Source organism: Chiloscyllium plagiosum, unplaced genomic scaffold (assembly GCF_037043375.1).
Source record: "Chiloscyllium plagiosum isolate Xiang-an unplaced genomic scaffold, Cpla_swu_hap1 HiC_scaffold_2, whole genome shotgun sequence".
Classification (NCBI taxonomy): Eukaryota; Metazoa; Chordata; class Chondrichthyes; order Orectolobiformes; family Hemiscylliidae; genus Chiloscyllium; species Chiloscyllium plagiosum.
Genome location: NW_028270140.1, coordinates 64,287,660 through 64,314,374, shown reverse-complemented (window position 1 = coordinate 64,314,374; position 26,715 = coordinate 64,287,660). Strand labels below are relative to the sequence as shown.

At 42.5% G+C, this 26,715-nt stretch overlaps 1 protein-coding gene across 2 annotated transcripts in view; it reads right to left on the bottom strand.

The window, feature by feature from the left end:
- Nucleotides 1–26,715, bottom strand: part of hsd17b3 (hydroxysteroid (17-beta) dehydrogenase 3) — an 83,635-nt gene that overhangs the window by 29,066 nt on the left and 27,854 nt on the right. For both annotated transcript variants that reach the window (XM_043713512.2, XM_043713519.2), the window contains exons 4-7: nt 25,310–25,417; nt 16,850–16,917; nt 12,587–12,631; nt 10,559–10,593 (exon numbers count right to left, since the gene is read on the bottom strand). In XM_043713512.2, the coding sequence (XP_043569447.1) occupies nt 10,559–10,593; nt 12,587–12,631; nt 16,850–16,917; nt 25,310–25,417 (256 nt within the window). The remainder of the gene's footprint in view (nt 1–10,558; nt 10,594–12,586; nt 12,632–16,849; nt 16,918–25,309; nt 25,418–26,715) is intronic.

Genomic DNA, 26,715 nt, shown 5'->3' with positions numbered 1-26,715 from the left:
TTTAGTGTCTGGTGCCTCTGGGAAAGTTAAGCCCCTTATAACTGAAAATGCTGCAGGTCCGCAAGCAATCAGAATATTACATGTTGCTTTTAATCTGCCCCAATGTCATTAGCCTGGAAAACGTTATCCCAACCCCATGTGATTTTACCTTGCAGACATTGAGTAGGTGTAATATGTTCACACCTGCAGACAATGGCCAGCTTGCCTATGATAACTGTGAACAAATGGCCTCCAAGTATCACAGGGAGGAATTAGAAGTGCCATATTTTATGTAAACAGTTACATTTTAGGCTGTCTATTTAATTCCATGGTAGAATTGATTCGGGACAATTGAGATGATAGCTAATTAGCATTTCCACTTCAATAAAGAGCACATATAATTCACATTGTCATGGCATTGGAATTAAGGCCATACGGCCAGTAGGAAATTATTGTGAAAGTTGCACATTTCCTAAGATATCCCTGAATTTCACAGACAAGGCAGTCTGCAAGAGTCTGACAGAGCACAGACAAAGAAGCAGCCAGTCCTATACCTCAAGTATAGGAAAATATCACAAAGTGAAAGGTGGGTGAGAGCTAATAGGTTGAAGAGACCAAGCTCACAAGGACTTAAATGAGCGAGGAAGATCTGCCTCTCTTTGTCTAGCCACCAAGCAAAGCAGTCCTGAGATTCAAAGTCACCTGGTTGGGAAAGTGAAAAGGATTCAGGCCATTAGAAGTGAAAAATAATAATGGACTAGTTCAGGGCAATAAATTACAAACTGAAGGAGTAGAATGAAATATAAACATGGCAAATGATTTTTAAGGTTACACGTGGGAAATGTTTCAGTAGTGTGGAGTATATTTGACAATAAAAGTAGTACTTATTCAACACTGTTCTTAGTTTGCTTGAGTAACGGTAAATTGTTTCTGGCAATTGGATAGATATCCAATTCCTCTCATAGAGGATTTGTGCACAAAACTGGCAGGGTCTACCCCTCACAAAGCTGGGCATGAGCCTTGCCCACCTACAATTGTGACTAGATTTGGAGTCTCAGAAGCAGGCCACAAATAATACCCATAACGGGGTATCTGAGACTGCCATTTGGATTATCATCAGGCTGTATTCTTTCTCAGTGGACAATTGAGAACATTTTACAAAGTCTGCAAGGGTTTACAAGAATGGCATGGTGTCTCAGTGGTCAGCACTGCTGCCTCACAGTGTCAGGGACCCAGGTTTGATTCCAGCCTGGTTAACTGTCTATGTGAAGTTTGCACATTCTCCCTGTGTCTGCATGGGATTCCCCTGGATGGTCCAGTTTCCTCCCACGGTCCAAGGATAGAGTCATAGAGTCATAGAGATGCACAGCATTGAATGAGACCCTTTGGTCCAACCCATCCATGCCGACCAGATATCTCAACCCAATCTAGTCCCACCTGCCAGCACACGGCCCATATCCATCCATACCCTTCCTATTCATATACTCATCCAAATGCCTTTTAAATGTTGCAATTGTACCAGCCTCCACCACTTCCTCTGGCAGCTCATTCCATATACGTACCACTCTCTGTGTGAAACGTTGCCCTGTAGGTCTCTTTTATATCTTTCCTCTCTCACCCTAAACCTATGCCCTCTAGTTCTGGACTCCCCGCCCCAAGGAAAAGACTTTGCCTATTTACCCTAACCATGCCCCTCATAATTTTGTAAACCTCTAAGGTCACCCCTCAGCCTCCGATGCTCCAGGGAAAACAGCCCCAGCCTGTTCAGCCTCTCCTCATAGCTCAAATCCTCCAATCCTGGCAACATCCTTGTAAATCTTTTCTGAACGCTTTCAATTTTCACAACATCTTTCCGATAGGAAGGAGACCAGAATTGTATGCAATATTCCAACAGTGGCCTACCAATGTCCTATACAGCTGCAACATGACCTCCCAAATCCTGTACTCAATACTCTGACCAATAAAGGAAAGCATACCAAACGCCTTCTTCACTATCCTATCTACCTGCAACTCCACTTTCAAGCAGCTATGAACCTGCACTCCAAGGTCTCTTTGTTCAGCAACACTCCCTAGGACCTTACCATTAAGTGTATATGTCCTGCTAAGATTTGCTTTCCCAAAATGCAGCACCTCACATTTATCTGAATTAAACTCCATCTGCCACTTCTCAGCCCATTGGCCCATTTGGTGAAGATCCTGTTGTAATCTGAGGTAACCCACTTCGCTGTCCACTACACCTCCAATTTTGGAGACATCTGCAAACTTACTTACTGTACCTCTTATGCTCGCATCCAAATCATTTATGTAAATGACAAAAGGTAGAGGGCCCAGCATCAATCCTTGTGGCACTCCACTGGTCACAGGCCTCCAGTCTGAAAAACAACCCTCCACCACCACCCTCTGTCTTCTACCTTGGAGCCAGTTCTGTATCCAAATGGCTAGTTCTCCCTGTATTCCGTGAGATCTAACCTTGCTAATCAGTCTTCCATGGGGAACCTTGTCGAACGCCTTGCTGAAGTCCATATAGATCACATCTACCGCTCTGCCCTCATCAATCCTCTTTGTTACTTCCTCAAAAAACTCAACCAAATTTGTGAGACATGATTTCCCACACACAAGGCCATGTTGACTATCCCTAATTAGTCATTGCATTTCCAAATACATGTACATCCTGTCCCACAGGATTCCCTCCAACAACTTGCCCGCCACCAACGTCATGCTCACTAGTCTATAGTTCCCTGGCTTGACTTTACCGCCCTTCTTAAACAGTGGCACCACGTTAGCCAACCTCCAGTCTTCTGGAACCTCACCTGTGACTATTGATGACATAAATATCTCAGCAAGAGGCCCAGCAATCACTTCTCTAGCTTCCCACAGAGTTCTAGGGTACACCTGATCAGGTCTTGGGGATTTATCCACCTTTAACCGTTTCAAGACATCCAGCACTTCCTCCTGTGTAATCTGGACATTTTGCAAGATGTCGCCATCTATTCCTTACAGTCTATATCTTCCATATCCTTTTCCACAGTAAATACTGATGCAAAATACTTATTTAGTAATACCCCCATTTTCTGCAGTTCCACACAAAGGCCGCCTTGCTGATCTTTGAGGGGCCCTATTCTCTCCCTAATTACCCTTTTGACGTTAATATATTTGTAAAAAAACATGTGGACTCTCCTTAATTCTATTTGCCAAAGTTATCTCATGTCGCCTTTTTGCCCTCCTGATTTCCCTCTTAAGTATACTCCTACTTCCTTTATACTCTTCTAAGGATTCACTCGATCTATACCTGACATATGCTTCCTTCTTTTTCTTAACCAAACCCTCAGTTTCTTTAGTCATCCAGCATTCCCTATACCTACCTGCCTTTCCTTTCACCCTAATAGGAATATACTTTCTCTGGATTCTCGTTATCTCATTTCTGAAGGCTTCCCATTTTCCATCCGTCCCTTTACCTGCAAATAGTTGCCCCCAATCAGCTTTTGAAAGTTCTTGCCTAATACCATAAAAATTGGCCTTTCTCCAATTTAGAGCTTCAACTTTTACATCTGGTCTATCCTTTTCCATCACCATTTTAAATCTAATAGAATTATGGTCGCTGGCGCCAAAGTGCTCCCCCACTGACACCTGAGTCACCTACCCCGCCTTATTTCCCAAGAGTAGATAACGTTTTGCACCTTCTCTAGTAGGTACACCCACATACTGAATCAGAAAATTGTCTTGTACACACTTAACAAATTCCTCTCCATCTAAACCCTTAACACTGTGGCAGTCCCAGTCTATGTTTGGAAAGTTAAAATCCCTTACCATAACCACCCTATTATTCTTACAGATAGCTGAGATCTCCTTAGTGCGCGAGTTAGATGGATCGACCATGCTAAATTGCCCATTGTGTTCAGGAATGTTTAGGTTAGATCTATTAGCCATGGGAAATGCAGGGTTACAGGGTAGGGGGGTTGGTCTGGGTGGATCACTCTTTGGAAGGTCGGTGTGGACTTTTTGGGCCAAATGGCCTGTTTCCACACTGTGGTACCCCAAGGTTGCTATTTATCTGGATGTCGTGCCACTGACAGGGAAAAACAATAAAGAGCACTTGGAGAACTTGGACATCATGCTCAAATATTTTTCCTGGCAGGCATATGCCTTTGAAGGAGAAAATGTGTTTTCAAGGCACCCCAAGTGACCTACTTGGGCTGCAGAGTCATAAGATCAAAGGTTCCCCGGCTCCCTCATCTGTACCAGAGCTTAGGTCGTTCCTTGGGTGGTGAATTATTATGGGAGATTCATCCACAAACTGACCTCCATCTTGGCACCCTTACACTTGCTATTGATAAAGAGTTTACATTGGAAATGGTAATGTATCTAAACGGTAGCCTTTAGGGAAGCAAAAACACAGCCATCGTCGCCTAAACTGTTACCAAACAATGATCCCAAGCAAGATATGGTGCTGTCATGGAATGCTTTCCTGTACAGTATCAGGTAGCATTGTCTCACCAGTGGCCCGAAGGAGAGGAATGCTCAATAGTGTATGCTTCCTAGATTTTGGCTGATATTAGACACAAATAGACTTAGATAGGGAAGAAAGGTTTGGTAGTCATCTTTGGTGTGAGAAAGTTTCACTAATACCTTTATGGACATAAATTTGTAATAGTAACAGACTGCAACCCCTGCTAATTCTACATAAATAAGACAAGGCCTTGCCACCCATTGTTTCTGGTAGAACTCTGTGGTCGGCTCTTATTCCGAGTACAGGTCGTTTCTGCTAAAACGCAATAGTTGTGTTCATCTGCAGTCTCGCGCTATAGAAAATCACACTGTGGAAAACTTCTATAGCAATAGCACTGTAGAATACTGCTAATAGAAAATCACTATATCCGTTCAGGAGAAAGTTTGCGTTATCCAAACAATGTTCACAATTCATCAATCGTGTTATGGTGAAGTTGCACTGATGAAACACACATTACAGCAGAACAAACTATACATACAATTACGAGTTGGAACTCCTTCTGCGATCCCAAGTGACAAGTGTGAATGCCTCAAGCCACCTCCCACTGATAGATACACCCCAGTGGTACCTCCACTGGAAGAGTTCATTCTCGTTTTAGACTTGTCACTTGATACCAAACTGTCCCGGTTCCTGTTGTTTATGGGACCATCCCACACGCAACAACAGGGATATCTTCAACAGAGTTGCTGATGGAGAGAAGACTCTGCACCAGGTTAAACCTGATTATTTCTAGACCTCGGGGGAGTGGGTGCAATGGTGGCAGGAATGTCAATGTGCCTCCTTGAAGCAAAAAGGACAATTTAATTCAGGGGACCAAATTTGATGCCAGAACCATGGGAATGGCCCTGTATGGTAGCAAGGCGAGGTTGATGCGAGGTCAGGTCCTGTGACTTATAAAGTTTGGCTAGGTGGTACAGTCCTGAACAAACACGTGGATCACTTGGAAGCTGTTGGCTTGCAAACAAAGCAGAAGCAAAACATAACTGGCCAGTCCTGTCAGAAACTGTAGGTTCTCCCCCTCTGTCTAGTGTTGAGGCGGATGCAGCCTCGATACTGTTACCGTCGGAAGAAGAGGAGGAAACTCACCCAAGACTCTTTAGACACAACGGATGGGCTACAGTGCAGTACATGCTGACTGTGTCAGCATCTGAGTCAGAGGAACTGAACCTAGGGTGAAACATCACAAGAGAAAGACCAGGCCTATATCCCTGTACTTGGTAGGGGGGGGGAAGGGATGTAGGGATCGGAACTAGCTGAATATTGGGGATATCATTGATTGAGGTCTTTAACTGGGCCAATCAGCAAAGCCCTAGCTAACCAATATAACCAGGAGATTAGAATCTCCTCAGTTGAGGGCTGCCTCCGAGCTTTCTGGCCGAGCTGCCTTCTTAACAACCCTATCTACTTGGATGGCAAGTTTGAGAGATCTATGGATATGGACGCCAAGATCCCTCTGTTCCTCCACATTGCCAAGAATTCTGCCTTTAATCCTGTAATCTGCATTCAAATTCGACCTTCCAAAGTAAATAACTTCACACTTTTCCAGGTTGTACTCCATCTGCCACTTATCAGCTCAGCTCTGCATCCTGTCAATGTCCCTTTGCAACCCACAACAGCCCTCCACACTATCCACTACTCTACCAATTTCCATGTCATTGACAAACTTACTAACCCACCCTTCCACTTCCTCATCCAAGTCATTTATAAAAATCACAAAGAGCAGAGTTCCCAGAACTGATCCCTGTGGAACATCACTGGTCATTGAGCTCAAGGTTGAATACCTTTCATCCACCACCACCCTCTGTGTTCTCTTGGCCAGCCAATTCTGTATCCAGACTGCCAAACGTCCCTGTATCCCATGCCTCCTTACTTTCTGAATGAGCCTACCATGGGGGAAACCTTATCAAATGCCTTGCACACCACATCCACTGCTCTACCTTCATCAATGTGTTTCATCACATCCTCAAAGAATTTAATAAGGTTTGTGAGGCATGATCTGCCCCTCACAAAGTCATGTTGACTAGCTGTAATCAAACTATGATTTTCCAAATAATCATAAATTCTGTCACTTAGAATCCTCTCCAATACTTTGCCTACCACAGACATAAGACTGACTGGTCTGTCATTGCCAAGGTTAACCCTATTCCCTTTTTTGAACAAGGGACACAGCTGCACATATAGGAGATTCACGTGACCAGGAAGCCACACCTATTAGTTGCAGCAATTCTTTTACAATGCAAGGTCAATAGAATGGTTTTACTGCTGAAAAATGCATGCACCTCCTGAAAATGTCATTGCTCCTTTAAGTTATTAACAGTTAATATTTGCAATTTGTTGAGCTACTTAAAGTGTAGCTCAACAAGCAAAGATGTTTCAAAGCTAGTCGAGAATTGGATTAAAATTAAACTGGCTACAGCTGGTGTAGTTTTGTAGTAAACTAAAACAAAACTAGGAGATTTAGAATTGCCTCAGTTAAGGGGACTGACTCTGAACTGGCTGGCCACAGCCAGTGAACTGTGCATAAGCAAACAAAGGGGTGACTTGGTGATGGGATACCAGCCTCTGTGCAGTTATTTCAGCCAGCATCCAAATTCAGTGTGTAATAGGAAGGCAGATGTTAGCCTTTATTTCAAAGGGAATGTAATATAAAATTAGGAAGATTTTGCTATAAGTCAGACCATGGCAGGAATACTGTGAATGGTTTTGGGTCCTTTACATAGGAGCATTTATATTCCTGCGTTGGAGGCAGTGCAGAGAATGTTGACTAGTCTGATAGCAGGTATAGAGGGATTGTCTTCTGAGAGGTTCAGTAGATTGGACCTGTACTCTTTGCAATTCAGAAGAATGAGTGGCGATTTTGGAAAACTATTTAAGATTCTTAGGGAGGATGCAAAAATGTTGTTTCCCCTTGTTGGAGAGTTAGGGTCAGAGGGTATAATCAGAGTAATCATAGATACAGGGGACAGAGATGAGGGGGAATTTCTCCCAACTCCGTAGAAGAACCTGCTACCTTTTACGGACAACTTAAAGGACAGCCTGTGAGGAACCACTGAACTTTGTCTGTGTAAGTTATCTTTGTGAATTGGAAAGGGTGGGAGGAAAAAGTGGAGGTGTCCAAAGAAATAATGATGAAGGAGGGGAGTGATGAGGATTCAAGAACATGAATTGACAGATCAAAGTGAGGATTGTTGGGTGAAAAGATGGAAGGAGTTAAGGATTATGGAGGCTGTGTCAAAGTTTTCCAATGGCCTTGTAAATGGATAATCACTTCTCCCATTCAGCGCCTGTTTTCCCTGCCTGCTGATGTTTAGAACATAGGACACAGAACAGTACAGCATCATACAGGTCCTTTGACCTTCAATGTTGGACCGACCTCTTATCCTACACTGAGATCAATCATCCTCCTTACTCTTCATTTTACTATCATCCATGTGTCAATCCAAGAGTAATTTAAGTGTCCCCAATGTATCTGACTCTACTACCATTCCATGCACCCACCACTCTCTGTGTAAAGAGCCTACTTCTGACATCTCCCCTAAATCTTTCTCCAATCAACTTAAAATTATGCCCCGTCATGATAGCCATTTCTGTCCTGGGAGATAGTCTCTGGCTATCCAGTCTCTCTATGCCTCTCATCATCTTGTACACCTCTATCAAAGCACGTCTCATTCTTTTTTGCTCCAATGAGAAAGGCTCTAGCTCCCACAATCTTTCTTCATAAGACATGCCCTCCAGTCCAGACAGCACTATGGTAAATCTCCCCTGTACCCTTTCTAAAGCTTCCACATCCTTCCAATAATGAGGCAACCAGAATTGAACACAATATTCCAAGTGTGGTCTAACCAGGGCTTTATAGAGCTACAGCATAACCTCGTGGCTCTTACACATAATCTTCCGTTTGCTGAGGTCAAATCCCTACTTGGAATTGAGTCAGTTGACTGCCCTGCCATGTAAGTGCATGTTGTTTCCTGACAAGTGAACAGGACATAATCTCAGCCCTGCTGTGTTTTTCTTATTAAATTCCTCCCTGTTTGTGTGAGCCAGGTATAAAGAATGAAAATGAAAGACTGCTTATCATCCAGGCACACTGAAGAGATTGGTTTTGACTGGAGCCAATCATGTCATGTTATTGAATTTAGAGTTGGGTTTCATTGTCACATATACTCAAGTACAAGGATACAGGAGTTCAGTGAAAAGTTTGCAATGTCGCCATTCATGGCACCATCTTAGGTACAAGGTGTGATGTTAAGAGATCAAATTGGACTATCTCCCTGGACATTATTGTAATATAAAAGGGTTAAACTGCACTGTCTTCCTCTAGAAACCGAACATTTGGGAAGTGGATGGAGACAACATTCATGCAGGAATGTGGATGACACCCACTCCATTTAGACAGTCATTTACTATTACTCTCCTGCTATAATCAAATTAAACTCTCATTCAGTCCCTTCCATTTAGAATACTTTCATAGCCAGCCCCCAGCCAATTAGGTTCACTTGCATGATCATCCCCAATACTGAAGTGCATCACACCTACATTGTCCAGGGAAGTAGCAGAGCCAGAACTCGTTTGCAGAGCCACTACAAAGCTAGGATATATCACTGCACCTACATTGTCTTGGGGAATCACATAGTCAGGAAATCATTTGCATAACAATTCCCTAGGATTAGGGCATTTACATTTACATTAGCTCCAAGAATGATCTCATCCTACCATTGCACCTGGGGTAACATAACTGTCCTGTATAAAGGGGATGTGTTTTCTTTGTTTGGGGCCTCATTTTGACTCGACTTCACCTTACCAGAGAAGGGTGCCAGAGGACTCGCCTAACTTGTACAAGCTTGAATAAACTTTAACTGTTTGCACAAGTTGTGTGTGCGAATCGTATCTTGTGTGTGAAACCTTGAAAAAGAACTTAACAAAGGTACTTAGGGACAAAATCTTTGGTAAAATGTCAAAAAATAAAGAAATAGGTTAATGCTTCAACATTACAGTTCATCATAGCATAAAATAGTAAATAAGAAATAAAGTTAAAAGTTCAAACATGGGCCTGCAGTAACTCCACACTGACCTTTCCCAGGAGGGGCTTGATCTCTTTCCCACACTGGACTCGATCTGTCCCCTGTGCTGAGCTCAATCTCTCGATCCCTGTGACTCCATGCTGCTGTACCACTATCCAGGCTCACCAGCCGCCTCACCACAGGCCACCGGAGTCCTGCTCTGATGCCGCTTCAGGCCGCCAGACACTTCCACAGTGCCACCAAACACCACAGCACTGCCCGGAAACACCTACCACCTCATGGCCAACCACCTAAATCCTTGGCTGGGCCTCCAGCCGCCATCATTGTCACTGCTGCCTCCCCAAGCTAGCTCACTCTGGAAGGTAAGTATAGAAAAAAAACTAAAAGAAACTCTTAAAAAAAACAGCAATTCACAACAAAAGAAGAAAGAAAGCGGCCAGAGCTGATGTGCTCCAGCTCAGGAGCCCTACTCGGTCACCATTTTGGAATATTGAGTTGTCAGATGAAGGGATCTCTGGACAGTGATGTCACCAGAACTGTCCTGAGTTGAGTTAAAGAGGGGTCAAAGAAGGGCAGCTCATTGATATCTATAGATTTTGAATAAAGCAAAGTGATTGTTAAATAATCTTCATGAATCAGATAGTGACAGTTGATTAAACTGTACTGGAGAAGCATGCTCATTTGAGAGACACTGAGACTAATGACAGCAATTCCTTGTTAGTTCAATGTTTAGATTTGTTGATTGTGGTTTCATTGTTACAAAATAAGTTTTAAAAGTGAACTCTTGCTTATTGTCTTTCTCCATCAGGGTTATTTTGGAAATTTGGTTTAATCAAGTACCTGGTCTCCAGGAGATTATTAACATATGCAAAAATACTACTCATTGCAAATAAAATTTAGTCCATTTAGTGATGCCAGCTGTAATTGCCTTCTATTGAGGTTATTTAAAATATATGGATGGTTATTATAGTACATTGATAACAAAAACTAAATGATTTCTATTGATGATCAATTAGATATCTCAGATTGTGAAGAAGAAGTTCAGTCATACCTCTCTTTCATCTTTGGCAGGACAAGCTGGGTCATCTGCAAATGACCAAGATATACTTCATTATACATCTTCTCATAAACAAGTAACTTTTGACTGCATTCAGCAATATGTATTAAAATTCACTAAAATCAGACTACACAATTATATTTTCCTGACATTGAATTGTCAACTTTGTTTTAATACTAGATTAGATTAGATTACTTACAGTGTGGAAACAGGCCCTACAGCCCAACAAGTCCACACCGACTCGCCGAACCGCAACATACCCAGACCCATTCCCCTACATTTACCTAACACTACGGACAATTTAGCATGGCCAACTCACCTAACCTGCACAAACTGGAGCACCCGGAGGAAACCCACGCAGACACAGGGAGAATGTGCAAACTCCACTCAGTCAGTCACCTGAGGCGGGAATTGAACCTGGGTCTCTGATGCTGTGAGGCAGCAATGCTAACCACTGTGCCACCATGCTGCCCATAAAATGTTCTGCAGTACAATGTTCCCACCCAGGATGTAATATATAGGATTAGAAATATAGGATGAGAAGTATTTTACCTTATGGGAGGAAAAAACTCTGCTTCACAATTTGCTTAACATTTGCTTATGAGATCTGCATGTCATGTCAGCATCTATTTCTCATCCTTAATTGCCCTTCGATTGATTGGATCAGTTGGCCATTTCAGGGGGCAGTTAAGAGTGAACCACAGTGCTGTGGGTCTGCAGTCACACGCAGGCCAGAGCAGATGAGAACTGTAAGGGTAAGATTTCCTTCCCTAAACGACATCAGTGAACCAGACAGGTTTTTATGACAATCAGCAATAGTTGCACAGTCATCATTAGACCAGGTTTTAATTCCAGATCTTTATTGAATTCACATTTCATCAACTACAGTCGTAGGATTAGAATTTACTGTCCCAAAATATTAGTCCGGAATTCTAGGCAACTAATCGTGTGATTTTACCACTGTGCCGCCACTTCTCCCACTACTTCAAAATGGACTGATATTTACACACTACTAGAAGACTCTTCCTGAGCCACTGGGCATCACCATTTTGTGGGTTTGGGTCTAGCCTGCCAGTTCAGGGAGACCTATATCATCTCTTGTTAGGAAGGCCTGCTGAAACATAAGTCAATGAGGCTACTGCAAGGCCACAGTGGGCTGGATATCACAGAGAGAATGAATGACATCAGTAAGGTTTGGGGAAAGCTCTCAGCAGGTGCCCTACTTTCCTGATGAGCAGACACTCAATCTAACAGCCATTAATTGAGGGGGCCACAGCTATCTCTGACTCCCGATCCAAGGTGACAAGTGCTCACACTGTTTAACCTGTTGTTGTGCCAAATGATTACCATTCCACTCAATTACATGCTCTACCTGATTCCAAATTCACCAAGGCAACATCAAAAGGTTCATGCATTCACTGCAGCATGATGCCTGGCATGCTCTCAAGAAACTGTATGTGTACTGGACATTCAGAAATCATCCTTCTTTGAAATGAAATCCCATAAGAACAGATTGCCAGTTTCATAAGCCAAAATAAATGGAAGCAACAGGGTTTCTCCTTCTCGTGTGCTATAACTTTAAATGTGATAACCTTCTTGAAACCTCCTTTCAACTTTAGTAAGCCATCCATTTACCCTAAAAACTGAATTCAGCATAGCTTCTTTTTCACTTCCCTTCAGTTTTGCAAGTTAATAGCATTATATTTTTTTCAATACAGCCACCTGCAATAGTTTTTTAATAGTGATGCAATTAAGACAGCGTGTAAAAATGTACATTATATCTATGTGTAAGAATGCTAATTATTGCATTTTTGTAACAAGCCACACTCAGACACCTATTTAATGAAACTCATTGTAATAGTGATTCAACATTTACAAATGTCTTTCCTTTGCAAAATTTACACATTTCATAAACAGGAATAAAACAAAATGAAATGAGAATTGTCCCATGTCACTTTAACTGTGTTTAATGTCACACATTCCTGTTGAAAAGAAGAAATTTGTTTGAGCTGGCAAACATACCTTGACAACAGATATCACATTAACATTGATGATATCATCGAGAGTCTAATGTACAGAAACAAAAAGGAAATTAGCAAAAAATAGATTAAGATTAGAATCAGTGCTATTGCAAGTGATTAACAGATATTTAAATTTCCACATAGTAAATTTGAATTCAAATTTCCTCATAACATTTTTGAAAATACAATTGTTTAATTAACAATGTAAAGCAGGTTGTCTTCTCCATGGCCAAAAGACACTCAGTTTACCATTGTTCAATGGTGGAAGTTAATCCAGTCTCCTGGAGTGATGGTACTGCAGTTGACATAAACAAAGTTAGCTGTTTTTTTTAAATTAAGCTTAGTGCACATGCAGCTAAAAGTGCAAGTAAAATTAAAAGTAATCATGTAACTAGCATAGTTGTAGAAAATACAATGAATTTGATTTTTAAAAAATTGCTTTTTTAGTGAATTCAATTGAACTATTTACAAAAATCCATATGGTAAACAGTAAATGAAACAAATTGTAAGCTTTCACACAGATCAAAATATTTAGTTATCCCTTACTGTCAATTCAAATCTCAATATTTGAGAAACAACAACAACTGCTCCACTTCCACGTCATGTTAAATAATGTTGAATGGTCCTCCTCCATTCACCAAGCCACAAATTACAGCTAGGTTACAAGCATCCTTTCTATGTCACAAGCAGTGAGTTTGAACAACTGAAAATGAATGAAAGTGGAGGAGAACGAAAGGACTAAAGGATTTCCATCCTTCCAGCCTACCAGAAATATTCTTCCATCCCACCATGCCAAGGAACCCAAATATCACCTGTCCTGTCACATATAAATAAATTATGGCATATTCCAAAGACCCTGTCAATTGCTCTTCCCCTCATCTCAGCTACCATTGATCCAAGAACCATGAAAAAGAAGTAAGGCAAAGAAAATCCCAAGTTCAATAGTTAGAGGAAGAGAACCTAATTATAGGCACCTCTCCCTTTATTCAGCCATTTATCATTTCCTAAAGAGCTCTCAGTTTAGAAACTGCAAGACCTTGTAGTCCCCTGTACTGGCTGCTCATTAGCCCAGCAGCAGGTATCCCATGCAGCACTGGTGTATTCCTTGCTGATGGCATCTCACCAGAAGCCTAATTCTGAAAAAAGAGCTACAATCCTTGAAAATGGCTGAGGTTGCAAAGGGACGAAAACAAAAGAAGTGCCACTTTGACCTTCCTGCACAAGAAAATTTAGTCTGAAATAATACTGGTGGAGAGCATCACAGTCAATCCTGATCCTGTTCACATCAGACATAAACTAACACATATTTTGCAATAAACATTCATTCCTGGACAACAATCAAACAATTATCTGTTCTCCATGGAGACAGGGCTATTTATAGCTTCTTTAACTGCTGCCTCTCCTGAAGTCAGCCATCTCAGCACATCAGAGATTGAAATGTAATCTTTATGATTTGCCGAGACCAGTACTTCACCCACAGGGTAAACATGCTAACATCAGAGTGCATGTTAACATTCTTGACAAAGAAAATCTGCTCGGAGAAAGTGAGGACTGCAGATGCTGGAGATCAGAGTCGACGAATGTGGTGCTGGACAAGCACAGCCGGACAGGCAGCATCCGAGGAGCAGGAGAATCAACATTTCGAGCATAAGCTCTTCATCAAGAATGAGGCTAGTGGCCTAAGGAGGCTGAGAGATATATGGAGGGGCGGGGGTGGGGGGAGGGGGGGTGAAGATAGCTAGGAATGCAATAGGTGGATGAAGGTGGGGGTGAAGCTAATAGGTCTGAGAGGAGGGTGGAGCAAATAGGTGGGGAGGAAGATGGATATGTAGGACAGTTCAAGAGGGCGGTGCCGACTTGGAAGGTTGGATCTGGGTTAAGGTGGGGCGAGGGGAAATGAGGAACCTGGTGAAATCCACATTGATCCCGTGTGGTTGGAGGTTCCCAAAGCGGAAAATGAGGCGTTCTTCCTCCAGGCATCGTGTGGTTAGGGTTTGGCGATGGAGGAGGCCCAGGGCCTGCATGTCCTTGTTGGAGTGAGAGGGCGAGTTAAAGTTTTCAGCCACAGGACGGTGGGGTTGTTTGACTCACGTGTCCCGGAGATGTTTTCTGAAAGGATCTCCCAGACATGTTTCCCCTCCCACGTGGTCGCCGATGCCCTCCAGCATATCTCCTCCACTTTCCCCACCTCTGCCCTTGAACCCCACCCCTCCAATCACAATAAGGACAGAATCCCCCTGCTCCTCACCTTCTACCCCACCAACCTCCAGATACATCCCATTATCCTCCGCGATTTCTGCCACCTACAACAGACCCCACCACCAGAGATATATTTCCCTCCCCACCCCTACCCGCATTCTGGAAAGACCATTCCCTCTGTGACTCCCTCATCAGATCCAGGCCCCCCACCAACACCCCCTCCACTTCCGGCACTTTCCCCTGCCACCACAAGAAGTACAAAACCTGCACCCACACCACCTCCCTTATCTCTGTCCAAGGCCCCAAAGCTTCCTTCCATATTCGACAGAGGTTCAGTTGTACTTCCACACACATCATCTATTGTGTCTGTTGCTTCCGATGTGGTCTTCTCTACAGTGGGGAGACAGGAAGCCAACTTGCGGATCATTTCAGAGAACATCTCCAGGACACCCGAACCAAACAACCCCAATGCCCTGTAGCTGAACACTTTAACTTCCCCTCACACTAAGCCAAGGATATGCAGGTCCTGGGCGTCTTCTATCGCCAATCCCTAACCACACAACACCTAGAGGAAGAACACCTCATCTTCTGCCTTGGGAACCTTCCAACCACACAGGATCAAATGTGGATTTCACCAGTTTCCCTATTTCCCTCCCCCCACCTACCCCCAACCTTATCACAGATCCAACCTTCCAATTGGCACTGTCCTACCTGTCCGTCTTTCTCCCCAGTTATCTGCTCCATTCCTCCTCTCCGACCTATTACCTTTACCGCCACCTTCAGCTACCTATTACATTCCCAGCTATCTTCCCCCAGCCCTACCACCCCCAACTCCATTTACCTCTCAGCCTCCTTAGGTCACTAGCCTCATTCCTGAAAGAAAATGCTGCATACTTGAGAAAGCTTGACAAATAATTTATGATAAAACTCATCAGAGATGTGGTTTCTAATCAACAAAGTTAATTCTTTGTTTTCAAAGTATGAACAAATGTATTAAAAAGAATTCTTTCCCCAGTTCTCAGTGCTTTTATACTTCAATAAGTCTTTGATGGCAACAGTTTCCCATAAATGGCTACAAACATTTCAACTTGAACAGACAGCAAACATTCCATTAACTGGCATCTTTTGCTCAGGCAAGTCTGGAATAACATTTCAGCAGCGCGATTTAGCTATAATGCCGCTGAAGGACTGGAGACGGTATTTTCGAGAACTTTTACCTCTGTTGGCAATAGTGCAATTCCAGCAGGAATCGGTTCACACGCTTTGTTCTGTGTACGCACCGATGCTTGCGCTGACATCTGCGCCATTCTGCACATGCACGACATCAGCTACCAACACAGTAGCTTTCTATGAGAGGTATTGTACAGAGAGCAGCTTTCTTATATTTTTTAAATGTACTGTGTTAAATTTACTTTTGTTTCATTAATACATTTGATTTCAACCCTCACTCAGGCTGTGCTATATTTTGTGTTAGACTTTTGGGTAATATTTGCATGATTGTATGTGATATTTTTTGCTAGTCTGCCTGTAACCCCCACTTTTCCCATAGGCCCCATTAATTATATTAAGTGATTTTCTATTAAGTGAGGTTTCGCTGGAACACAACTACAGCATTATAGGAGAACCACCTGTACTGGCATTCTCGATAAACAGACAAAAATTATGTAACTGAAATACCAGAAGTTTACTATATTATTGTGATCACCACAATGTCATAGTAGTCAACTGAGGGCACAAGTGAGAAGGCTCTCTGTCAATATTATTTAAGGCAAAGTTGCATTATTATTTAAGTGATTTATACTGTAAATAAAGTATAACAGTGATGTGTGCACCCCCTACATTATGTTTCTATTACTTAGTATGCTTTTTTACATTGAATATTTTTCACCTATTGATTGACTGGAATATTTGTTCAACCAGGACACTCCTGGTCTCCTAGGTGCCAGTTAATAAAATGTTTGCTATAAAAAAAACATAATGTCATGTGATAATCATGAATCTATCGAACAGTGAAGGGTTGATTCAAAGTATAGTGACAAAATTCTAGCATTAAAAAGGTCATTACCTTATCTATGTCGTACGTTTCAAGAAACCTACAGGGGTTTGGTTTCTGCATCATTCCAACATTGTTCACTGTAACAAAATGAAAGCACTTACGTTTACTTTTAAATATCTAAAGGTCACGTAAATCAAGTGAAAATAGCTTTGCACAGTTCCCAAATTTAATTTATGATTGCAGAAGATCACAAAATCATTCTTGCTATCTGCAGCTCGTTATTACTTTACATCTGTTTCATTATTCTGCTTATTAAAAGTTCCTCAACAACTGTTTAATTTTTCTGTCAATTCCTGCTGAGATTTTGAAAATACCTGTTAAAGTAGAAAATGTCTCTCACTGACTTAGGAGGAATTGCTGAGCTCAATGGTATGTAATATCCTAAGAAACAAACTGAAACACTGGGTGCAATACTTACATTCAATAATTTTCATTCAGTTACATCTTGTAGCTATAATAATGATTGAAATCCAGCACAATTCATCCAATAATGACACTTCCATTCTGAGAAACTTGTTATCTGGTTCAAGTTGGATGGGCACAGTGCCAACTACACTTAAGTAGTGTGACGATGCTGTCCTTTTAACAAGGGTATGTTGTCATTGGTTTTTTTCAAGAGATTGTAAAGTCAGTGGTGTCAAAATGGCTACTGGACCCTGCCTAAGTTAACAAACAGAAGTGGCCTTTAGGTTTTTTTTAAAATACTTGTACAATGAAAGGGGCCAGTTCTCCAGATCAGGGATTTTTTTTTTCTAATTTAGTATGTTTTAGCAAATAATCAAAAAAATTGTTGGGAACCTAGAGAAACAGCTACAGTGAAATGAAGTCCCATGCCTGACTAACTCTTCTCTCTGAAATCTCTCCTGCCAGTAAGAATCTGTGTTTGAATTTACCTTTTGTTAAGGAGTGTGTTAATGGGACGTAGCAGGGATTGGGACAGCTCCTTAGTAAATTACGATATCGTATCAGTTGGGTTTTCAATTAGTTAAGTTATTCTAAATTCCATTTTCTTTTGTTTGTGTTTCAAGCACAGTAGTAAATCTGTTTTGCTTTAAGCCAAATGGTTTGACCAGCCACATTACTCCCGGAATATCCATTTTACATCTGCCTTTTAATAAAAAAAAGGTTTGGGTCTGGGCTACCTTCTTAAAATGTTTTGAGGGGTCTGACCTGGTCCATAACAGATTGGGGGCTCTTAGCAGAGTTTATTCTAGACTTTCAATTTGGGATGAGGGTTGTTGGACTGAAAGGCAGCGAGTGGTAGGCATTAGTGTCTTTTGTTCCAAGTGTTGAATTCAGTAGGTTTAAGTGGTGCTTCATGTAGTAATTGCTGGTGGTACTTGGGCAACACCTTCCTTAAATTAGCTTGATTGAAGTCGCCAGTTATAATAAACAGGACCTCGGGGTGTTCCATCTCCAGGATGTTAATGGTGGAGTACAGCACATCCAGAGCTTCCTTTGCTTGTGGCAGTATTTACACAGCAGTATGTACACTGTTGTGGTTCTGTTCGCCGAGCTGGAAATTTTTGTTGCAAACGTTTCGTTCCCTGTCTAGGTGACATCCTCAGTGCTTGGGAGCCTCCTGTGAAGCGCTTCTGTGGTGTTTCCTCCGGCATTTATAGTGGCCTGTCCCTGCCGCTTCCGGTTGACAGTTTCAGCTGTCCGCTGTAGTGGCCGGTATATTGGGTCCAGGTCGATGTGTTTGTTGATGGAGTTTGTGGATGAGTGCCATGCTTCTAGGAATTCCCTGGCTGTTCTCTGTTTGGCTTGCCTTATAATGGTAGTGTTGTCCCAGTCGAATTCATGTTGTTTGTCGTCTGTGTGTGTGGCTACTAAGGATAGCTGGTCGTGGCGTTTCGTGGCTAGTTGATGTTCATGGATGCGGATCGTTAGCTGTCTTCCTGTTTGTCCTATATAGTGTTTTGTGCAGTCCTTGCATCCTTGCATGGGATTTTGTACACTACATTAGTTTTGCTCATGCTGGGTATGGGGTCCTTCATTCTGGTGAGTTGTTGTCTGAGAGTGGCTGTTGGTTTGTGTGCTGTTATAAGTCCTAGTGGTCGCAGTAGTCTGGCTGTCAGTTCTGATATGCTCTTGATGTATGGTAGTGTGGCTAGTCCTTTGGGTTGTGGCATGTCCTCGTTCCGTTGTCTTTCTCTTAGGCATCTGTTGATGAAATTGCGCGGATATCTGTTTTTGGCGAATACCCTGTACAGGTGTTCCTCTTCCTCTTTTTGCAGTTCTGGTGTGCTGCAGTGTGTTGTGGCCCTTTTGAATAGTGTCTTGATGCAACTTCGTTTGTGTGTGTTGGGGTGGTTGCTTTCATAGTTCAGGACTTGGTCTGTGTGTGTGGCTTTCCTGTATACCTTTGTGGTGAATTCTCCGTTCGGTTTTCTCTGTACCATCACGTCTAGGGATAGGAGTTGGTTATCCTTTTCTTCCTCTCTAGTGAATCGGATTCCTGTTAGTGTGGCATTGATGATCCAGTGTGTTTTCTCTATTTCTGTGTTTTTAATGATTACAAAGGTGTCATCCACATATCTGACCCAGAGTTTGGGTTGAATTTGTGGTAGGACTGTTTGTTCTAACATTTGCATTACTGCTTCTGCTATGAGTCCAGAGATCGGTGAGCCCATGGGTGTTCCGTTGATTTGTTCGTATATCTGGTTTGTGAATGTGAAGTGTGTTGTGAGGCACAAGTCCAGTAGTTTGAGTATGCCGTCTTTGTTGATAGGTTCCACGTCCTGTTGTCTGTTCTGTATGTCCAGCAGGTTGGCTATTGTTTCTCTGGCTAGGGTTTTGTCAATAGAGGTGAACAGTACCGTTATGTCAAATGAGACCTTGGTTTCTTCCTTGTCTATGTGTATATTTCTGATGATGTCCAAGAATTCCTGTGTTGATTGTATAGATTGTCTGGATCCGCTGATCAGGTGTTTCAGTTTCTGCTGTAGTTCTTTAGCCAGTTTGTGTGATGGTGTCCCTGGTAGTGATACTGTGGGTCTGAGTGGGATGTCTGGTTTGTGCACTTTAGGTAGTCCATAGAATCTGGGGGTGTTGTTGCTTTCAGGTTTCATTCTTTGTCGGTCCGACCTGGTTATCTGTCCGTTTTTTTGTAGATTCCTCAGTGTGTTATTTATCCTATTGGTGAGCTGTGGGGTGGGGTCAAACGCCCTCTTTTGGTAGGTGTTGGTATCTGCAAGTAGTTGTTGTGCTTTTTGGGTGTATTCTGCTTTGTCCAGGATGACCGTCATTCTGCCTTTGTCTGCTGGTAGTATGATTATGTTCTTATCGTTTCTTAGTGATTTTAGTGCTTCCCTCTCCTTGGTGTTGAGGTTATGTGTTTGTCTTTTCCTTGTTATTCCTTGTATGTACACTGTCTAATTGGTATTTAGACAGGGAAGTCAGCTTAAAAAGATAGAGGAGGTCAAAAATTCACTTCCTGAAGTGGTGAGAACTCGTATAGAAGAGCAGAGAGGTGAAACGGCAAGATTAGCAGCTGAAGTAGCTGCTGATTATAAGTTGGTTCATAAATCAAAGTTTGGCTTCCAACATCAATTTCAATTGTGAGGAATAGAAATTGGGGAAAAGAGAAATCCTCACAAGGGAAAAGTAGATCTCAGTGAAGGTCATAAGGATAACTTATAACAGGGTGAAAAGGAAACCTATAAAGGGGAAAGAGAAGCTAGAAAGCTCTGGTGTTTTCACTGCAGTAAAGAAGGCCACATGAAATCACAGCATTAGTGGGTGTGGCAAAAGATCTGCCACCCTGGCCACCCACAGCATGGCCATATAAAATCACAGAAGCTGGCCTGCAAAAGACAGATCAAGCATGCCAACATACAGAACACACCCACAATGCCCCTGTTTTGGCCAACAGGCTAAAAAAGAAACCAGACACGTCCAAGCTGCTCCCAGACCAGAGAATGCACTTCCCCAACAGCCTTCACAGTAAAGCTCACAGCACTGATTAGCACTGCAGTCCCAATACCCTAAGGACAGGCTCATTTCCCATGGAAACCAATAATGCATAAACAAAGATGCAGCCTGAGAGATCCCAGAAGACTTCACTTGCAGGAAGATCACAATGGACACATCTGAATGCCAGGAGAAGGGACATTTACACATATTCGCATGGACGGGAAATACAATGAAGAATCTTCCAGAAGACATTCTCATCCACTCAAAGAGCTGACTGGAATATTGGAAGGAGAGGGTGGAGGGGTGTGCAGGCCGGGCGGAGCGGAGAAAGGGACACTAGTGTCATCCTTCACGGGTTTAGGGCAGTTAGGGCCACTTTGTATGCTGAGGAGTTTAAATGTGAGGCAGTTCGCAGGGTGGAGAGAGGACGTGGGTGGTTGTTTATTCGGCAGCAGTGGGGCTGTTGAGGGAGGGTGTGGTCAATTTTCGTTAGGAGAGAGGGGATCGTGATGGCGACGGGTGAGGAAAACGGTATTGTGATTTGTTTTTGTTGTGGTGGGCGCGCAGTTAGGAATTCGAAAGTGGTCGGAAAGTTCTGGAAGGCCGTTCTGTTGAGGGTGGGTGCAGAGTGGTAGGCCTTGTTTTTGTTGGCGCAGAGGTCAGCGAATAGTAGCTGGGTGAAGCCGCCATATTGAGAAAGTCGGGCTGAGGCAGGGCAAGAGATTCTGGCCAGGCGGGTTCACCATCTTGAGATTTGCAAATGAATTGATACTGATTAACTTCCATTCAGTTTATTCTTGTTTTAATTGCTTTACAATTTTCATCATTGCACTGTACCTGCTTTACAATCATCACCTTTGTGTTGTACCCCTATAAAGCCTGCCTGCACCTTCTGTTCAGGGAAGAGCATTCTGGCCATCTGTGCAGAGAATCAGTTCTGTGTCAGCCTGGTCAATTTCTCTTCCACGATATTGCATTGTTTAATAAACTGCTTGTCAATTTCACCGTGATCCTAGTTTATGGTCTCTAATTCATTGGGCTGAATTTCTTCGACGGTTTGGCGTTAGTTGGTAGGCCCTTTTTATCAACAGGGGAAGCGAACCTGACTTTTCAAATTGTGCCCAATTCAGACCTGGAGGCTAGCTTTGGATGTCTAGGGGGAGTAGCCACAATTCTAATCTACTGCGGCAGCATTTCAGTACTGAGCCGGTTTCCCTGCTTGAACGCAGCAGGCCGGTGAGCTCCAAAATTAGACCCAGATTGTGCCCATTTAGGCAGAGGCGGAATTCGACTTGAGCCAGAGAGCAGCCATGTGCCTGATCCAGCTAGGGGAAAGACAGACTGGCAGGGATTCCCAGTGAGACAGAATGAAAGACCACCCATTAAATTCTCACTTACAAGATGTAAAGATTGGGGAAGTTGACAAAGGTCTGTTTGTTTGTTATGTGGTTTGTACGGCATGCGTTGGTTTTCACACGTTTGTTTTGCGGTTTCTAAGTGTTTGTCTGTGGTCTATCATTTCATGCCTGAGTGGTTTTATGATCATTCCTCTGTCTTGTGCATGTAAACTGTGTTAACCCAGCAGCCAAGAAGTTGTTTACATTGTGGTCAGAAATTAATTCGTCATGTACTCGATTGTTTATTTAACTCGTGGTGACTCGTGGCAACATTGAAGATTGCACAATGAACATCCCCACTTCAGAACTTATCTTAGAGGGAAGATCATTGATAAAGCAACTGAAAATGGTTCAGCCTCGGGCAGTGCTCTGAGGAACTCCTACTGAGATGTCCTGGAGTTGAGATGACTGACCTCCAACAACCACAACCATGTCCTTATATAGCAGGTATGACTCCAACCAGCAGAGAGTTTGCCCTCTGATACCTATTGATTCTAATTTTGCTAGAGATACTTGATGCCACACTCAATTGAATGCAGCCTCGATGTTAAGAACTCACCTCTGGATTTAGGCTTTTTTTAATCTGTGTTTGAATCAATGCTGTACTACGTGCAGGGGCTCATTGACCCTTGTGGAACGCAGGCTGGGGGTTACTGAGCAGATTACTGTTGAGCAGGTGCTAATTGATAGCACTGTTGGTGACACCTTCCAACACTTTATTGATGATTGAGAATAGACTGATGGGGCAGTAATTGGCCAGGTTGGATTTATCCTGCTGTTTGTGTACATGACATATCTGAGCAATTTTCTACATTTTCAGGTAGATGCCACTGTTGTAACTGCAGTGGAAGAGCTTGGCTGGGGAATGTAGCAATTTCTAGAGCACAAGTCTTCAATGCAATAGCCAGAATATTGCCAAGGCCATAGCCTTTGCAGCATCCACTGCCTCCAACAGTTTCTTGATATCATGTGGCGTGAATTAAATTGGCTGCAGACTGTTATCTCTAATGCTGGGAACTACTGGAGGAGGCCAAAGTGGATTATCCACTTTGCGTGGTGTCAGTGGTAGGGAAGCTGCTGGAGAAGATACTGAGCATTAGGATTCATTCCCATTTGAAAGAAAATGGGCTTATCAGAGATAGGCAACATGGTTTTGTGCAGGGAAGGTCAAGTTTTAGCAACTTAATAGAATTCTTTGAGGAAATGACAAAGTTGATTGATGGGGGAAGGGCTGTAGATGCCATATGCATAGACTTCAGTAAAGCATTTCATAAAGGTTCGCCATCGTAGACTGATGGAGAAAGTGAAGTCACATCGGGTCCATGATGTACTAGCCATTTGGATAGAGAACTGGCTGGGCAGCAGGAGACAGAGAGTAGCAGTGGAACAGAGTTTCTCAAAATGGAGAACTGTGACCAGTGGTGTTCCATAGGGATCTGGGCTGGAGCCACTGCTGTTTGTGATATAAATAAATGATCTGGAGGAAGGTATGGGTGGCCTGAATAGCAAGTTTGCAGATGACACTAAGGTTGGTGGTGTAGCAGACAGTGAAGAGGACAGTCAGAGGATACAGCAGAATATAGATAGATTGGAGAGTTGGCAGTGAAATGGCAGATGGAGTTCAATCCGGGCAAATGCTAGGTGATGCATTTTGGAAGATTCAATTCAAGAGCAAACTACACAGTAAATGGAAAAGCCCTGGGGAAAACTAATGTACAGAGAGATCTGGGTGTTCAGGTCCATTGTACCCTGAAGGTGGCAACGCAGGTCAATAGAGTGAGTGATCAAGAAGGCATATGGCATGCTTTCCTTAATCGGAAGGGGTATCGAGTACAAGAGTTGGCAGGTCATGTTACACTTGTATAAGACTTTGGTTCGGCCACATTTGGAATACCGTGTACAGTCCTGGTCACCATATTACCAAAAGACATGGATGCTTTGGAGAGGGTGCAGAAGAGGTCCACCAGGATGTTGCCTGGTAGGGAGGGCACTAGCTACGAAGAGAGGTTGAGTAGATTTGGATTATTTTCATTAGAAAAGCGGAGGTTGAGGGGGGACTTGATTGAGGCCTACAAAATCATGAGGTATCGACAGGTGGGTAGCAGAGTGGGGAACTCAGTTACTAGGGGTCACATATTCAAGGTGAAAGGGGAAAAGTTTAAGGGAGATAGGAGTGGAAAGTTCTTTACGCAGAGGGTGGGGTTACCTGGAACACATTGCCAGCAGAGGCGGTAGAGGCAGGCACAATAGCTTCATTTAAGATGTATCTAGACAGATACATGAATAGGCAGAGACCAGAGGGATACAGACCCTTAGAAAATAGATGACAGGTTTGGAGAGAGGATCTGGATCAGTGCAGGCTGGGACAGCCAAAGGGCCTGTTCCAATGCTATAATTTTCTTTGTTCTTTGTTCGCACATCTGGTTGAAGATTGTGATAAATGCTTGAACCTTATCTTTTGCACTTTGGGTTTGGGGTCTTCCATTGTTCAGGATGGAGTTATTTGTGGAGCCTCTTCCTCCAGTGAATTGATTAACTGTCCATTACCATTCACAATTGGATGCGACAGGACTGCAGAACTTAGATCTGACCCATTGATGGGAGATTGTTTTATTTATGTTGACTTTCTGAAATTGAAACTTGCCAACTCTAATGCAGTGCACAAGTCTCTGGGCTCTTTACAAATAACAAGGTCATTTTTATTTGATACTTCAGCTGTAACAACAGTTTGTGTCAGAATTTCATAATCTAGGAACCTTTTAAAGATACTTATTAAACTCCTCTTTAGGTTTTATGTAATTTTCTTAAATATGTGCACTTGCATTGCTACTCCAGAGTATCATAAATTTCACTATTAATCCTATCATATTTCTTCATAGTTTTAAGGCGCTCATTTAATCACTTCTTCATATTCTCAACTTGACGAGAGAAAACTCAAACCTCTCAGGTGTTTCTTTTATCTGTGGTAACACACCAGGTTCAGTACATGATGAAAATATGAAGCCAATTTGACAATGCTATGTCGAGGCAGAATTTGATTATTCCAGATATATTTCATATGCTAAAACAGCTGCAATTAGAACCAGCCCCAATAATCAAGTAAGGATTTATGTAATCAAACTTCCAAATCTGATCAAAAAATTAATTTACTTACCCAGGACCCCAATTTCAAGTCCTCTCAGATTTTCCTTGATGTGCTGGTAAATATCCCTTTTAATAAAGTTAACCTGAATTGTCTTCACTTTTCTTCCAGATGCTTGTTCTGTCAATACATAAAAAAGGCATTCAATTCAATTAACTTTTACAAAAATTGTCTTAGAAAAGTAACGTACTTACTTAGATATAACTAATTGAAACATTTCACGATTATACATGTTGATATTTCTAACTTTTATTTTAAATCTTGTCAACTAATCATAGACAAGCAAGTTGAATTCAGACCTGGTAGCTGAAGACGTAACAGTAACATTTTTAAATACCTCTTGCCAGGGAGGCAGGGAATGGATTGAAAACATGTGGCGGTCATAGTCATTAATATATATTGATCTTTAAGTAAGTTCCTATTGAATACGCATCCATATTCTGGAAAATCAGTCCAAAATATTTATTCATATTTGTGGCAACCATTGTCTAACAATACTTCCATTCTTACAAAAATAACATACCATCACTTTCATAGATTCATACAGTGCAGAAAAAGCCCTTCAACCCATCGAGCCTGTGCAGACATAACTGCCACTAATGGTGCACTAATCCCAATTTTCTGCACTTGTCCCATATCTTTGAAAGTTATGATGTTTCAAATGCTCATCCAAAATCTTTTTTTTTTAAGGTTGCAAGGTTTCCAGCTTCTCCTACCTTCCCAGTTAGTGAATGCCAGATTCCCACCACCCACTGAGTGAAGATATTTTTTCCCAAATCCCCTCTGAGTCTTACCTTTAAACTGTGCCCTCTCATGATTAACCCTTCGACCACGAGGAAAAGCTGCTGTCTCTTCACCCTCACCATATCCCTCATAATCTTATACACCGCAATCATGTCCCTCCTCAGTCTTCTCTGCTCTGGAGAAAATAATCCAAATCTATCTGGTCTCTCCTTATAGCTCAATTTCTCCATGCCAGCAACATCCTGGTGAACCTCCTCTGTACCCTCTCTAGTGCTATCACATCCTTCCTGTAGTGAGGTGACCAGAACTGCACACAGAATTCAGCTGTGGCGTCAGCAATGCTCTGTACAACTCCAATAATACTTCCTTGCTTATACACTATGCCACAACTGATAAAATCAAGTGTCCCATATGCCTTTTTAACTATACCTATTTACATGCTCTACCATCACAGGAATCTGTACATAATTACTGCAAGATTCCTCTGTTCCTCTAAGCTACCCAGTGTCCTGTCATTCGTTAAGTACTCTCTCTCATCTTGTTTCTTCTTCCAAAGTGCATCGCCTCACACTTATCAGGATTAAATGCCATCTGCCACTGGTCTTCCCATCTGACCAACCCATCTACATCTTCTTGTAATACACAACTAACTTCTTGAGGGTTAACCACTCTAC